This window comes from Ictalurus punctatus, chromosome 2, assembly GCF_001660625.3.
Source record: "Ictalurus punctatus breed USDA103 chromosome 2, Coco_2.0, whole genome shotgun sequence".
NCBI classification, from domain to species: domain Eukaryota; kingdom Metazoa; phylum Chordata; class Actinopteri; order Siluriformes; family Ictaluridae; genus Ictalurus; species Ictalurus punctatus.
In genome coordinates this window covers 5,999,122-6,016,601 of record NC_030417.2, presented here as the reverse complement: position 1 = coordinate 6,016,601, position 17,480 = coordinate 5,999,122, and the positions used below count along the sequence as shown (strand labels likewise).

The 17,480-nt window shown below is 39.8% G+C and overlaps 1 protein-coding gene across 3 annotated transcripts in view; it reads right to left on the bottom strand.

Annotated features, from left to right (window-relative positions):
* Positions 1-785: 785 nt before the first annotated feature.
* Positions 786-17,480, bottom strand: part of LOC108275256 (capping protein, Arp2/3 and myosin-I linker protein 3) — a 61,511-nt gene continuing 44,816 nt past the window's right edge. The window contains exons 31-40 of one of the 3 annotated variants that reach the window (XM_053687083.1): positions 17,431-17,480; positions 11,527-11,606; positions 8,922-9,095; positions 8,018-8,219; positions 6,414-7,431; positions 6,102-6,220; positions 3,050-3,173; positions 2,348-2,419; positions 1,927-2,037; positions 786-1,007 (exon numbers count right to left, since the gene is read on the bottom strand). The exon at positions 17,431-17,480 is cut by the window's right edge and continues 138 nt beyond it. In XM_053687083.1, the coding sequence (XP_053543058.1) occupies positions 967-1,007; positions 1,927-2,037; positions 2,348-2,419; positions 3,050-3,173; positions 6,102-6,220; positions 6,414-7,431; positions 8,018-8,219; positions 8,922-9,095; positions 11,527-11,606; positions 17,431-17,480 (1,991 nt within the window). In that variant the 3' untranslated portion in view covers positions 786-966. Of the gene's footprint in view, positions 1,008-1,634; positions 2,038-2,347; positions 2,420-3,049; positions 3,174-6,101; positions 6,221-6,413; positions 7,432-8,017; positions 8,220-8,921; positions 9,096-11,526; positions 11,607-17,430 lie in introns of those variants that run through there. The other 2 variants (XM_053687084.1, XM_053687082.1) reach the window with 2 other exon arrangements.

Genomic DNA, 17,480 nt, shown 5'->3' with positions numbered 1-17,480 from the left:
ACAAATACAAATATATTTTTTTTCCCATTTCCAGTAAACACAGCTGTAAAAAAATGAAAGAAAATATCAATTATTATTGTTATTCTGTTAATAATAATAAGAATAATAAATAAATAAATAAATAAATAATTTTTGGTGCTTGGCCCCCTAGCAATTGTAAGCTAGCGTTTGAGTTGCAAGCATTTTAGTCATCATGTAATTACTGAAAATTGCTTACATTTTTTATGTCAGACAAGTTCAATGTGACAAAGATAGTGATGCATGTAAAAAACAAACAAACAAACAATAAACTGCAAGTACACACATCAACTCAAGTGCATATCGCTTTACATCAGTGGTTCTCAAACGTTTTCAGCATAAGGCCCCCTTTGTGTAGGGTGCATCCCTTTGTCAAATTTTTGCAGTTTAGTTTTTTTCACACTAGGCTTTTCTGTATTAACGTTCTCAGATAAGAGACTACGTCCTCTATCTAAAAACGTATCGATTTAAAATAGTTTTAGGTTTTATCAACGTGTGGCTAACAGCACTGTACACTAGTATATCAACATATGTCTTTGTTTTGATGTGTGTCTTAGTGTGCTGTGTATAACTGATTTCATTCATTAATATTTCTCATTTTTATGTACATCATAGTGTAAAGGTTCACAATCCCGACTTACATACAGATAAAATTAATTTTAAAAAAATTCTGTTCTAGAATTTCTACACGGCCCCCCTGGCACCATCTGGTGGGGGCCACAGCCCCTAGTTTGAGAACCACTGCTTTACATAAATGCTATCACCAGCCTTTCCTACATTCCTTTTTTGGGGTTACTCTCACAGTTCTGATCTCTGATCACCTTTTATTTATTTATCTATTAAAATGGGTTTTTTTTTTTGGTCACAATCATCATCATCTTCGTCGTTGTCGTCATCATCCACCTGTTGTCATGACAACCTCCTGGTCAGCCATCGGTGGGTAAGTGGTCACAAGGGCTCACTGTTACCAGGCAACACTCCAACACTATCTGTACAGAGAGAAAGACGACGAGAGGGATGAAGTGGGAGAAAATATTAGGGGAGAAGGAAATGAAGGGGAAAAAGAAAAAATGCAATGAGAGGAATCAGTACTTCCAGAATATTTTAACCACGAATACAAGAGGCCACGATGGGAAGTAATCCTGTTATCAGTAACAAGCCTAAACAATAGTTTACTTTTGGATTATCTACATTTTGGATCCAACCCTTCAGGGTTCACAAAAGGATGAATTAAAAAATTTGAGATTTGAGTTTGTTTGTTTGTTTGTTTTTAGAAAAAACCTTCTCATTAAGAGAGGACTGTCATGTCGAGTTCCCAGAATGCACCATGGCTTACAAACACTGATGCAACAGACTATACATCCCAGGACACACACTCTATGTCACGCTCCAACTCACCTGACTATTGGCTGTTTGCACTTGGACTCAATTAATTCAGTTCAATTCAATTCAGTTTTATTTGAATGGTGATTTTACAGAAATATACAGATTCCAGATATAAATTTTACCGTACAGGCTTTCTCTGAGTTTTTTTTTGTTATTGTCACAGCCATAAATTTTTGCTGGGGCTTTTAAAAAAAAGTGTTTTGGGGGGAGGGGGGGGGGGGGGTGTTTGCTGTAATTTTGAAAATTTCATCTGAATTTTAACAGAAGAAATTTATTTAAAAAATTTTGAGGGCATATGTGCATTTGTGTGTGTGTGTGTGTGTGTGTGTGTGTGTGTGTGTGTGTGTGTGTGTGTGTGTGTGTTTGTGTGTGTGTGTGTACGTGTGAGAGAGAGAAAGTAAGAGAGACAGAGAGAGATAAAGTTGACAGCATTTATGTGACGTCATCTGAAACACACACACACACACACACACACACACACACACACACACACACACACACACACACACACACACACAGTACCAGGATGGTCCAGGGATTGGTTTCTGTTCTGGGGGGCTCTAGGTTTTTTCACAGGGGGGTTGCGAGGGATTGGGGGCTTCTCCAGGTTATTAGGGCTGTCCCTGTCTGTGCCTGTAGCAACAAACACCGCACAAGGACAACGTCAGGACACTTTACACATGTGACCTTACACACTGACATGTGTCACAACTGACCACACACACACTGAATTTATGCACAAGTACACACTTTCACATACAAAGCCTAATGATGACAGCAATATCAGCAAGAATTACAAAAAAACCCAACAACAACAAAAATCCAATACACCACACAAACATAGATCATGAAACATATGATGAGCCATGCTACCAAATTAATATGTGTGTGTGTGTGTGTGTGTGTGTGTGTGTGTGTGTATATACACAACCAAACAAAATACCTGTGTCACAGGACAGAGCTTTTCTGTTTCTCTGTGGTTTGACTGGAGCCTGCGGTCTCACACACTCCTCGCCTGCTCGCCATGCACGTACACACAGAACTACCAATTACCCAGGATTCATTTACTTATAAACATTACACTAATATTTAATAACTAATGTAATAAGCTTCAGTTACAAACCGATTTATCAATATACCCAATCATCATCAAGTATTTATATAGATATGGTGCTGAACTACTTATTACCCAGGATAACTTCAACTGGGAGTAATGAAAGAACTCAGGAACATAGAACATATCTCTGGTTCGATGGCTTTTCAAAATACTTCCATGTTAGCAGTGAGCAGTGAGTGTTGCATTGACTTACATGAAACTCACTACTGTGTGTGTGTGTCAAGTGAAGTAAAAATGAGGAATGGATGGATGTGGGGAAAAAAGTATAATTACTCATACGTAATAAATGTGTATTAAACTGCATGCTGCTCCAGATAAATCTGTTAGACCAGTGTGCTGATCAGTTACCCCAGTTCTAAAGAAAATTAGATTACACATACATAGAAAGTATTTTGGTGTGATGCTTGGACTTATTAGAATAATACTAACATTCTTCACAAATGCATTCATCACAAACAGCATTAAAGATTAAAATACAATTATAATCAAGGTTAAACATGATACTAATCAATAAAAATAAAGGCAGACCTTGAGTATGGGAACGTTCAGTCAGCCCTAGGGTGGGTTTTGTGGGGGCTGGAGGTGTAGCTGGAAGGATCTTCCTATCGCTGGCTGATTCGGTGGGTGAGAGCACATACGGAGCAGTCTTTGGCTATGAGTCGGTAGAGAAAATGGCAACAGAATCAATTGACATAGCATTTTATACACCTCTAAACTGCCCTCAGTATGTCAGATGTTAGATGATAATACATGTGTTGCGTGTCTCTAAACAGGAAGTTAAGTCTGGTAGCACAGTGTTTAGTGCCCATAGACTTAATCACAAAACAAGTGATTAAGTCTATGGGCAAAACTATAGTGTCCTCACGGTCTATAATGTACCGTACTCTATTGAGTATAAGAGTTGGTCTTAATAGTCCTGATGCTGTACTTTATTGAAGGTGAAGGTCACTCAAATTTACCATAGAGCACATGGGTTGGTATGACAACATTCAAACTGTAAACTCTGTCAAAGGTAGACCATGAACTCCATGTCACTACTACATAAGATCCACAAGTGACACTCCTCTTATAACCTTCTAGGACGTACCCATATCACCGGTCAAACAGCATTTAATAGAAGAAGGTACATCTTGACCTTTGTGCAACTGTCCGAGCACAACCACTTCCTTTAGAGCAGATGGTCTTCCCCAAAGCACACAAACAGCTGGTCGGTGTACAAAGTGCCTGGGAGCTCTGACTTAACATAAGGCTGGCCTGGGCACACTCTCATCTACAAGGGCAGCTAGGTCCAAAAGTTTATTGCTATAATATATATATGTGGTCTCATTATCTTTGGTAGGAGTGCTGAGTTTGAGCACAGCACAACACGTTTGAACTTTGGTCCCATAGTAATGGCAAGTAATAAGGCTGTCTTCCGTGAAATTTTTTTCCTGCATCTTCCACTGATTCATACGGTGCTCCAACTGCTCCAAATCCAAATCCTACTGTGGGATCACCAAAGAGACAGTTGGAAACCTGGCACACGTTTAAGAAGAGTTTGGACTATGCACTCCCATGCAAATAGCCCAGTATGATGGGGTCACTCACAAGGCTAATACCCATAATTCCATGGTGTGTGTTCTGCTGTGCCACAGTGACTTACAATGTTCTGGCATGAAAACAATCTTTGTCTTCTGGGGCGCTGTGATGGCGTGATGAATGTGGTCCCCGCTATATCCTGCATAGCTCCTGCAAATCCACTGTTGCGATCTTTGTTATTGAACAGAACAATGTTTTTAGAGCAGACCTAGAATACCTAGAGAGGCATGTGTTTTGCTCTTGTCTTAGACAGAAGGAGGTGATCAATTAATGGCTCCTGAGCCTGTGGACCAATGACTTGTCCAGGTACCAGTGGCACCTTGTGTACCATGTTTACACCAATATCCTGACAATCTGGCCTTGAAAGCTTGAAATGGTGTCTGTAAGATCTCTGTGCTCTTGCATCTTTTGCTGCAAGCATTATTTCCTTACCAGCCAGTAGTCATTGTACCACAGTATTGGAGATACAACTTACAGTTGCCAGAGTCTGAAATGCTTTATAAACCAGCATGTCAGCTCTTTTATATGCAGTCATGTTTGAAAGTTTGTAGAATTTTCAACAACATAATTAATAACAATCAATTAAAGAAATTAGACAAAAATATTATACTTGGTCATTTATTTATTGAGGAAAATGATCCAATATTACATATCTGTGAGAGGCAAAAGTATGTGAACCTTTGCTTTCAGTATCTGGTGTGACCCCCTTGTGCAGCAATAACTGCAGATAAATGTTTCCAGTAACTGTTGATGAGTCCTGCACATCTTCAGCTCTGGGATGTTGGTGGGTTTCCTCACATGAACGGCTTGCTTCAGGTTCTTCCACAACATTTCTATTGGATTAAGGTCAGGTCTTTGACTTGGTCATTCCAAAATATTAACTTCATACTTCTTTAACCATTTGTTGTTAGAATGACCTGATGTGTTCCTTTAAAATTCGGTGGAATAATTCAGAATTCATTGTTTCATCAATGATGGCAAGTCTTCCTGGCCTAGATGCAGTAAAACAGGCCCAAACTATGACACTACCACCACCATGTTTCACAAATGGGATAAGGTTATGCTGGAATGCAGTGTTTTTCTTTCTCTAAACATAATATTGCTTCTATTTTGGTATCATCTATCCACAAAACATTTTCCAATAGCCTTCTGGCTTGTCCATGTGATTTTTAGAAACTGTAAATGAGCAGCAATGTTCTTTTTGGAGAGCAGTGGCTTTCTCCTTGCAACCCTGCCATGTACTGTACACCATTGCTGTTCCGTGTTCTTATGATGGTGGATTCATTAACATTAACATTAGCCAGTGTGAGGAAGGCCTTTAGTTGCTTAAAAATTACCCTGCTTCCTTACTCGTTTACACATCTTGCTCTTTGAGTGATCTTTGTTGGTCTTCCCTCCTGGGGAGGGTAACAATGGTCTTGAATTTCCTCAATTTGTACACAAGCTGTCTGACTGTGGATTGGTGGAGTCCAAACTCTTCAGAGATCATTTTGTAAACTTTTCCAGTCTGATGAGCATCAACAACTCTTTTTCTGAGGACCTCAGAAATCTCCTGCGTTTGTGCCATGATACACTTCCAGAAACAGGTGTTGTAAAGATCCGAATCTGATAAATCCCTGTTCTTTAAATAAAACAGGGTACACACTCACCTGATTATCATCCCACTGATTGAAAACACCTGACATCAAATGAACTGCTTACACTAGAAGTTCACACACTTTTGCCACTCACAAATATGTAATATTTGATCATTTTCCTCAAGAAATAAATGGCCAAGTATAATGTTTTTGTTTTTTTCTCATTTTGTTTAATTGTGTTCTCTTTGTATACTTTTAGAACTTGTGTGAAAATATGACAAAGTTTTACTTCATATTTACGCAGAAATGTAGAAAATTCTAAAGGGTTCACAAACTTTGAAGTACTACTGTATATCTGTAACCCTTATCAATAAACTGCTAGCAGTGAACAATCCAAGTATGTGCACCCACAGATACCCGCATACCTTTGCTGGGATTGGAGGATGGTGTGTATCTGTTTCTCTTACTCGCTCCATCCCTCCATCTTTGTCTTTCCTTTCCACTCGGAAGCTACTATTGCTCTCTCCAAATTCATCCTCGGTACCTAAAACACATTTTTTTAAAAAATGTTATAAATTTTTTTTAAAAAACACACACTCCCAATTGATTAAAATGTAATAAAAATGTGCATTTATTGACATTCAATGTTTCGTTTGGGAAGTCAAACAGGATAGACTAATTAAATAATGTTTTCAAGGCTTTTATCTATTTTAGATGTTTAAGAGAAGCTGCAGTACCTGAGCTCTCCTGCAGAGGTCTCTGTCTGAGTTTGGCTAAACTGGGCTTGCTGCTCTGCGGAGGTGGCTCCGGTTTGGATGGGCACAGTATGAGACGCCCCACTGATGTCCCTCTGGTGCCTGCCCCCCTACATCTCTCGTCTGATGGATATGGCTCGATCCGGTGTTCCATTTGTGGATCTGAAGGTGGGCTTCTTTCCATCGGCTGCTCCCAGGAGCCTGAATCAGAGTGTGTGTCGGTGATTATAGATGCTTCACAGTACATTTGCATATCTGCATCTATGCAGACTTCCTTCTCAGCGATGGGGGACGGTATCCTGTGCTGCCCGGGTGCATGTCTGTCTATCTGTCTGTCCATCCACTGCCTCTCAGACTGCCTGTCCACCTGCCTTAGGTCTGTCCACTGTGCGTCCGTTGGCTGTTTTGACTCCGCCCACTTCCTCTCTGAACCTTTTCGCGTCTCTAACCACTGTTTCTGTTGAGCCTCGGCCTGCCTGTCGATCTGCCTCAGCGTGTGTCTGTCCAACTCCCTCTCTGAATGCCTGTCTGCCCTCCATAGATTTTGCCTGTCTAACTCTCGGTCTATCTGTCTCAGAGCCTGTCTGTCTAACTCTCTCTCTGCCTTCCACAGTGTCTGCCTGTCTAGCTCCCTGTCGATCTGTCTCAAAGTGTGTTTGTCTAACTCTCTCTCAACGGGCTTATCTATCTGCCTTGACGTTGGTCTGTCTAGCTCCTTTTCAGTCTTCCTCAGGGTCTGCCTGTCTGCTTCTTTCTCTGAGGTTTTGTCTGTCTGTCTTGACGCTTGTCTTTCCAATTCTCTGCTTATGTGTCTCAGAGTTTGCCCGTCTGTCTCACTCTCAGATTTCCTGAGATTTTGCCACTCAAGCTCTCTGTCAAGTTGTCTTTGCCTGTCTGTCTCCCAGCTCATCTGTTTCTCTCCTGGCCGTAATGTCTGTCTGTCGATCTCTCGGTCAGCTGTTCCTGAGGATGGGTCATGGTCAGGTTCCGTCTCAGATTTCTGTAATCACAAAAACACCAAATAGTGAATATTTTGTAACGAAACAAAGCTTGTGTTTTACATTTTGAAAGTTTTTAATCATTGGCAAACTGCTGTAGGACAAGAGGATTAAGACACTTCCGGATGACTTTGGGCTGGTAAGCGACAAGTGACAACTTGGGGATTTTTAAAAAATCTATGTACAATTGCTCTTGACAGCAAAAGCATTGTTGTTATTCTGCCAGTGTATAAGTGGTAGGTTTCAGAGGGTTTTATGAGAATAGGATACTGTTTAGAGTATAATCCTGGCATATAGCTGAGCAGCTGAGGTGGGGTTTTTTTTGCTCAAGTGCTAACTGTTACAAGAATCTTTCTCAGTAAAGTCCGGACTGGCAGAGCAAACTGTTCAGATATGTGCTAGCATTGTCCTATTAGGATTAGCACCTGATTCCACTAACAGATGTTAAGAAAATGACTCAGCAGTCACTAAGGTAATTAACATCACAGTTGTTTTTGCTCATTTTACAAGCTTCATATAACAACTATAAAAGCTTCACAACTTGACAACCATCTTCTTCAGCGTGTTAAAAGTGAACACGGACCGTACCATTTTGCCAGCGTAAAAGGGGTGTTTGTTTGTCCTGAATGTAGAGAGCGGCATTCCCTGGACAGAGCGTATCTCCATCATCCCTACTCTCTGCTCATCCATTTTCTGGTCCTCTACATTCCCATCAGCTTCACCTGGGCAGCCACCTCTACCAGGTATCCTGGGGGGCTGGAGAAGAGTGTAGATATTCTCAAGAGCATTCCTGGATAAGGTGAGAAAAAATGTAAGGTCAGATTAAAAAAAAAAAAAAAGAGAGTGAATTTATCATCAAAAGACTGAAAACTCCAATCCACTTTAACTAACTGTGCTTCTGATAATTGCATGCATGTGAATCCCCTTCTGAGTATTTTCTAAGTATATAAGTGGTACATATACGCACAGACTATCTGCTAACATTGAAGTCACTCCACGTAGAGCCTTGAATGAACCCAGAAAGAAATCACCCTGGAAGAACGGTCTCGAATGTAAGGTAGTAGACCGGAAAAGTTATGTAAACGGCGGAGCACCAGGATAGCTTGGTCACTCATGTTGGTGAGGATGAGCGTGACTCAACGGGTAGGTTTTATTGATTACCCATGTGAGGTCACGGTCCCAAGGTGAAGACTTGAGTACAATGAAAGACTTAAGTATTTCCCAAGGAACACGCCTTGACAATCATCATCATCAGTTACAAATCTTCCCTTCCATTTTGTCTTTCACTGTACTGTGTCAAGGGAAAATCTCTACTTTACACAAATTTCTCAAATGTGCCTATGTTTTTTCCAACACATTATGACCTTTTGCCCTTAAAAAAAAAGACGTAGCTGAAAACTGCGCTTTTATTTTGAGTGTTTTTACGGGTCATGAGGACTTTAAAGCAAATTATCCCCCTGCAAAGCTGCTAGATTACTAACTGCCGACTGACCCAGTGGGAGCCGTGGCAACGGTCCGACAATCCTCACTACAGACGACACCCACTGAATCCGACTCCTGATTGGACAGCGTGGAATTCCGGTTCCTACGGAAACCGAAGATAGCCAGCATGTTGCGTCTCTTCTTTCGCCGGAGGGAGTGGGCCTTGTGAAGAGAGGATAACTGACTGAGAACAAGAGAAGGAAAAAGAGAAGAGGACGAGAAAGAGCAAGAATAGTAGATAAATAAAGAATAATAAATTAGCTCAAAATGCTTTTGTGTATCTTTTGGACATCAATCGTTCTCATTTTCTAACTCGCAAATGGAATTGAAATAGACGCTTCCTGGTTCAGACCAATAAACAACACTTAATCATGGACCACGAGAAACTCACGCTGCGCTCACGCCATGTCGGAATTATCGTAATTAGCAGTTGAAAACCCGGACATTCTACTCGGAGCTGTTCACGTCCTCGACCTCAAAATTACATGTTTCGATGGCAACACTATTAATGCCAAAATGAATCCATTTGAGATGATGTTTTTGACAACTGTCTAGACATACTGATAAGCACAATAAAGAACATACCATCAGATTTAAACACAGCCACATTTGAGTAATCAATAGACAAAACCACAATATAAAAAGTAACAGTCGTTATGCAAATTCCTTATTAATAAACTTAACATTTACTGCATTTGGTAGACGCTCTTATCCAGAGAGACTTACATTTATTTCATTTATACAACTGAGAAGTTGAGGGTTAAGGGCCTTGGTATTTAATGGGGCATTAGACATTAGATGGCTATCCAGCTCTGTGCTAGCTACATTAAAGTGCATTGCACATTAATCTTGCATTATTAAGACATTAATAATAGTCGACTACATTAATTATATAGAAATATTATGAGATAACTACTTAACTACATTTTACTGCTAAAACCACCGCCACTTTGACCGTTTACGCATGACGTTGCAGCGGACAGGTGGTATAAGTCGGAGCGCTCAGAATATTCCTAGTTTACAAGTTGTAATTACGAGTTCTACTCGGACGTGAACGCTTTTTACAAGTCGGAAATTACGACATTGCGTGATCGCAGCTTAAGGCTCAGACTTTGCAATGAGACTAAAACACAACAGGGTATGTACAAAGTAATCAAGGGCTTAACACAGAACACCTAGACACAATCAGGAAACACACCAACGACAGAACAGGGGTGGAGACAGTACCAAAACAAAGATACATGTAGGGAACTCAAAACGAAACCTTCGTGACACATTTCTACATAAACATTGACAGTTATTAACTAAACCAAATGAGGTTATGCAGCTTCTAACCAGCTTCCATTTTGGTTTTATCTGAACAGTGCTCCTTAATATACATTATATTATTTCTTTAACACATGTTTCCATTACCTGTAGTATATTGGAAAATGAATGATAATATTTACTCTTTTCTACGTGCATGCCTAAAAACCCCTAGGACAAAATTTGTATGTAAAAAAAAGAAAAAAGGGTGTCTAAGGATTTTGTTTGAACAATACTGTATATCACTGTCATTATAATTCCATTAATATATCCGTCCATCCATCGATCATCTATACCGCTTATACTTTTCAGGGTCACGGGGAACCTGGAGTCTATCCCAGGGAGCATCGGGCACAAGGCGGGGTACACCCTGGACAGGGTGCCAGTCCATCGCAGGGCACAATCACATACACATTCACACACCCATTCATACACTACGAACACTCACTCAATCAAGGCAATCAGCCTTCCATCTATATATATATATATATATATATATATATATATATGTATGTATGTGTGTATGTATATATGTATGTGTGTATATATGTATGTGTGTGTTATATACACATACACACACAGACACATATGTTTTATATATTAAAGCATATTAAAACATTATATATATATATATATATATATATATATATATATATATATATATATATATATATATATATATATATAAATAAAATGTTGGCAAAAGCAAATAAATACTGTTATGTGAATATTCTAAAAAAGGAGTAAGAAGATGGCATAATCAAAAGAAATCTGGTCAAGTGCACAATCATTTAGATATTGGAATCCCAGATACTGAAATGTCCACAAATGATAGGTATTTATTTTTCAAAACTGTGCCATTTACACCCAGGACACTTCTTGTAAACTAATCCAAACCTTGTAAGATACCAATGCTATACCAGTGTTATGACTAATGTATCTTACAAGGTAAAGTTTTAATATTTAAAAGTTTAACATCATCACTATTTATGATCCGAATGTTTAGACCGGCTGCATTATTTATCTGGTATGGCGCGCTCTCGTCGGCCCACAGAAACCCCCATGATTCCATGCAGCCGTTGCCTGGAAACTAAATGAATACTCAGAGAGCCTGGCAGGTCGCTAGGCAACAGCGTGCACCAGCACAGGAGGGCAAATTTAGAGCAGATTCATTAGAAATGTGTTTAACGGGGGGGAATGTAATTACAGTAAAAGCATCTACGGTGTTCCTCTAGAGACTCATCATCTGTCTGGCTAGTAAAGTGTATGTGTTGAGGGAGGGGGGGGTGTTTGGGGGCGGGCAGCTGTACCTATCGGGTAGAACTCGCTTGCTGTAAAAATCAGGCAGTCCATCATCCAATGGAGTGACAGATCCATTTTCAGTACAGTGCTGAACGAGAGAGACAGAGAGAGAGAGAGACAGAGAGAGAAGAGATGTCAAGATTAAGCTGTATAATATGCAATTACAATTACTTATAACATTAAATAAGTCAAAAAACTGCAAATTTTCTGCACATTTGCGTCTAAATAAAATTGTATTGAATGTAAACATTGCTAAAAATGAAAATGACTGCTCCATGTAAATCTAAAACTAAAAGGTGTTTTAGTCACATTCCCTTCATGTCCCTTTACACCTCTCCCACCTGTAGCCTGTGAATATCTGCTATCAGAAAGCAGGTGCCTAGCCTGGGACGAAGGTTTATGTGTCTATATTTCCATTCATATTATTTATACTTCTAATAATAAAAATAAAGCCACATTGGCCAGTCTACATTTTGATGAAATTCAAGTAAGTGGGTTGATGTGACATCTTGTGCCATGCGGTGAACAGAACATGAACATGCTGATATTTGAAAAGTGTTATAATAAGACTAACTGCAGTGTTTTCTGGAGTACCACAACGTAATGAAGGCTAATGGAAGCTGAGCTGACACTGGATAAAAACCAGAAACCAACACAGAAAAAAAGAGGACCGAAGATCAAACACAAGATTCCTGTAAATGACACATGAATTATTCAGTGCAATAATATAGTATACAAATACCAGCATTAGCTTATGTAAATAGCTTATCCAGATATGAAATTGCTGAGATCACCATTTTTCCTGGATTCTTCGGCATCCTATATGATAGAGGTGTAGCGCAATGGCATTGCGTATATCTGTATGTGTTTTGAAGTGGGCGTGGTCTGTGTTAGACGTTTGTTTGGAAGGTTCTGTTGTTGCTGGTTTATTTTTTGGTTAACCCTAGAAGATTGGAACTGTATTCAACTCCTGAATCAAGCTGTGTAGAACTTTCTGGAAATCTTCTGTCTAATGTGACTGAGTACGCAAGCTAACTATGTTTCACAAGGTGCAGCACTGTTAACTTGTTTACCAAAGACAGGCCGGAAAAAAAAAGAACAACAGAAGAAAAAAAAGACCCATTTCAGTACATTTTGGGATAGTTTCAGGTCTTTTGTGCGGTTTTTGAGGTGTAACTGGGGAGGGTGTTTGTTAAAACCTGGCAACCCTCCCCAGGAGTTTCTGGAAGATCTTCTATAAAGCGTCATATTAGCTTAAATCCTCATGCTTAGGCTACTTATTTTTGGCTCATCTGGCAGGATCTCAGTCAAGGAACCTGGCAAACTTTCTAAAAAACAAACAAACAAAAACAATGACGAATACTACACCTATTTTTTCGCATTTGTATTTGTATTCAATTCTCTTAAATCCCAAAACAATGTATTCATTTTTGCTTACATGTACTACTATATGAATACAGATCAGATTGTGGTAGCTGAAAGCTGATGTTACTGTCCAAACCAAGGTCAGGTGATAGAACCTTGTAGTTTGGCTGAGCTGGAAGGAAGGAAACTAATAATTTTGTTTCTTTAAGTAGTTCTTTGTTTGGGGAGTACTTTATTTTTATTTTTGCTCCACTCTATAAAGGAATGTCAATAATGAGCGTTTATTGGTCACACATACATTACAGCACAGTGAAATTCTTTGTTCTTCGCATATTTTGGGGTTGGGGTCAGAGCGCAGGGTTAGACATGATACGGCGTCCCTGGAGCAGAGAGGGTTAAGGGCTCAACGGTGGCAACTTGGCAGTGCTGTGGCTTGAACCCCCGACCTTTCGATCAGTAACCCAGAGAGTCTTAACCGTCAAGCCACCACTGCCCCCGATGAAATATTTAAATTAATTAAGAATTTAAATTAACAAAAAAACAGATCAGTCACCTGGAAAAAGTAAGTACACCCCTGCATTTATCACACCTTCAAATCCATACAATTAGAATCAGGTGTTCGAGATTGGGTGCTAGTGATTAGAATCTGCTTAGGGAGTGCAGGTGGAACCTGTTTCATTTATACCCCTCTCATATCTAGTGTCTGGTGTGCCCTTTACTATTGATGTAATAATAATAATAACAACAACAAAAAAAAAAAATAATAATAATAATAATAATAATAATAATGATAATAATAAGTTTTATTTATACAGCACCTTTCCGTAGCTCAAGGACGCTTTATAAAATAAAAAGTCAGGCATCAGACGTAGAGAGGTAGTGTTGGGGAAAAAGAAAGGATTTTAATTGTGATTTAAACAAGGAAATAGAGGATATGTTCCAGAGATTTTGGGGGAGTGACTTCCATAACTTAGGGGCAGCTATGCTGAAGGATCTCCCACCAGCAGTGGAGAGATGGAATTCAGGGACACAGAGAAGTCCTAGGTTTGATGAGCGAAAGGAGCATGTTAGTGTGTACATGTGCAGTAAGTCACAATGGTATTGGGGTGCTAGCCTATTTAAGGCTTTGAAGGTGAGGAGCAGAAGTTTGAATTTAATGCGACAGGAGACATGCAACCAATGCAAACCAGGCAAATTGGGAGTAATACAGTCGAAGCGTTTTGTATGGGTAATAACGCATGTTGCAGAGTTTTGAATGTAATGTAATTTGGTAATCAACTTGGCTGGGAGGCCAAAAAACAGACAATTGCAGTAATCAGGTTGTGATGATCTGAGTGTATGATCCAGTGATTCAGTGTCCTTCATGTTAAGAATGGGATGCAATCTGGCAATTAGTCTGAGGTGAAAAAAGGCAGTTTTGCTGACAGATTTGATGTGTGCTTTGAAAGTCAAAAGTACTTCGAAGATTTTTTTTTTCTGTGGGTTTTGTGAGGAAGACATCAATTTCCAGGCTTATTTCAACATTGTGTCCGCGAGCTTGTGAGTCAAAAATCATTATTTCAGTTTTCTGAGCATTGAAGTTTTATTTAATATATAATATATAAGCCACTGTTTTATTTCATGAATACAGGCTGTTAGTGCACTGGTTGAGATGGATATGTCAGACCGGGCGGTTGTATAGATCTGTGTGTCGTCAGCAAAGCAGTGGTATTGAAGATTGTGACGACAAATGACATGACAGAGGGAAGCACATAAATTATGAAAAGGAGAGGGCCAAGTACAGAGCCATGGGGAATGCCTCGGATGACGGGGCCATTGGGGGCTTTAAATCCTTTAACAGAAACAGATATTTACCACGTGTTAGATATGATAGAAACCAAGCTTGTGCATCGCCAGTGATACCCATGTCTGTGAGACAAGAAAGGAGTGTTTTGTGCCAGATAGTGTCAAACGCAGCACTTGGGTCAAACAGTATTAGAGTATTGAGACCCTTAGAGTCAACAGAGAGGAGGAGGAGGTCATTTACAACCCACACGAGAGCTGTTTCAGTGCTTTGAAAATTTCGAAAGCCAGACTTAAACGGGTCAGAAAGGTTATTTGACACTAAATGAGATTGTAACTGTGAGGTTACAGCTTTTTCCAGTAGGAGGTGTGTGTGGTGTCATCATGCCAAGATCTAAAGAGTTCTGTAAGGCCTTCAGAAAAAAAGGTTGTGGAGGCCTATCAATCTGGTAAGGGATCCCCAAATTATTTGAAATACATCATTCCACTGTAAGGACAATAATCTACAAATGGCTCAGATTTCAAACGACTGGCAATTTGTCCAGGACTGGCCGTCCCAGAAAATTCAGCCCAAGAGCAGACAGCCTGATGCAAAAAGAAGTCTCCATGAAGCCCAAAATTTCATCACAGGACCTGCTACTATGTCTTGCAACTGTTTGTGTCAAAGTACATGCTTCTACAATCAGAAAGAGATTCCACAAATTTGACCTGCATGGGAGGCGTCTCAGGAAAAAGCCTTTGCAAGACTACAGTTTGCCAATGAGCATACAGGCAAAGACCAGGCCTTTTGGAATAATGTGCTCTGGACAGACGAATCAAAGACAGAGTTGTTTGGCCACAGAAATAGCAGACATGTTTGGCGCAGACCAAAGACAGCTTTTCAGGAGAAGCACCTCATACCAACTGTGAAGCACGGTGGTGGAAATGTTATGTTTGGGGTTGCTTCACTGCCTCAGGGACTGGACAGCTTGCATTCGTTGACTAAACTATGATTTGTGCATCATATCAAAGAGTGCTTGAAGATAATGTGAGGTCATCTGTCTGAATGTTGAAGTTGAACCGAAAGGGGACCTTTCAATAGGATAATGAGCCTAAGCACACTAGCAAATCCACCAAGGAATGGCTCAAAAAGAAGAAATGGAGGGTTATGGAATTAATGGCCTAGTCAAAGCTCGGATTTCAATCCCTTTGAAATGTTGTGGGGGGATTTGATACAAGCAGTACATTCAAGAAAACCCTCAAACATCTTGCAACTGAATAAATATTGCATGAAAGAGTGGTCAAAAATTCCTGCAAGCCTGGGGGACGATCATGCAAAACGCCTACAAGAAGTTATTTCTGCTAAAGGGGGGCAGTGCTAGCTTCTCAGACCAAGACTGTACTTACTTTTTCCACAGACGAATATCACATCTATTGATATTTCTGTTAATTAAATGATTGAAAAAGCTCATTTTCCTTCTGGTTTTGTTCAAGTCTGTCTCAACTTTATTAATACGCACTGTTTCAAAGATGATCGAATGTTTGCTTGTCCAAAGATGTCAAAAAAGCCAACAATTTCCATGGTCACCTGGTATGAATTCTTTTTGTGGTGCTTTCCATGTTCCAAACTTTTGACTAGAAAGTCCAGGTAGTTGATTCCTATCTACATCATTTGGTCAGGGTTTAGAGTGCGCTGTTTGACTAGACGTATGAGGCAAATTCAAGTGGCATTTCTAGTAATAAGCGGCATCTTTAAAAAAAAAAAAAAAAAAAAACATATTCGTCGGTCATGGTGTTGTTTTTTTTTCTTCTTCAGGCTGACAGTGTGGTCTGCTCTGAAAAGAAAGAACAAGACACAAGGCAAGAATAGAATGCACGCATTGCAGAAATGTCATTTACCACTCTTACCAACCATTGCAGTTCATTGATTTTGCTGAAAGCACCTTGGAAAGAAAAAGCATCAGGAGTAGACCACATTACCGTCATGACTGGTGTATAAAATTCCCTTAAAAACAGGCATTTGTTTCAGAAAACTAACTTACTGTATAAGAGATCTCTCTCCCGCACACACACACACACACACACACACACACACTGTAATCGTAGCTGGAGGCTCTTTTAATATCTAATGTGTCTGGTGTACTGGATGCTTTCTATAATCAATTGCAAGGCCACGCTAAATTTAATGAATAAAACATTTTGATGCATTAGCGAGAGTCGAATGTTTGACTTATGAACATTTATTAATGCATTCCTTGCACAGTTGTGGTTACTTCCTTCTTCGGTCCATTATTCATTGAGTAATATATCCATGTCTGAGCAACCCTGCACTTGAGCCTTTTTTCTGTGAATAATATATTCACACAGATATCATGAATATTCATTACGGAAGGAGTGGAGTTGATGAGCCGCCGTCATTCGAAGGCACTTTGCATAACGTTTCTTCCTATTCAGAAAGGCCCTTGACCGTTATCCTTATCCATTTAGAGCTGAATTCAACACAAATTCAGATACGGATTAAGTGAAATGAAGGCGTGGAAGACCGCCACCAGGCCAATTCGGAGCTTAATAAAGAGCGTAATGTCTTCATAATTGATTTGACGTGCCTGGTTTAGCCTAAGGACAAATCTAGCTTTTGACAGGAGAAAGGATTCATATTCATTAGAATTTTCCCACTTGGTCCATTAGAAAGTGGCGCTAAAAAAAGACTTTCTGAACTCGTGACTTTCCCATCCTGCACTGCTTGTCAAACACGGAGATATTTGGGATCCGGATACGTCTCTCACCGAGTCAGATGAAAGGATGCCTCCTCTGTGCCTTCGCGGTGGCCTCGGCC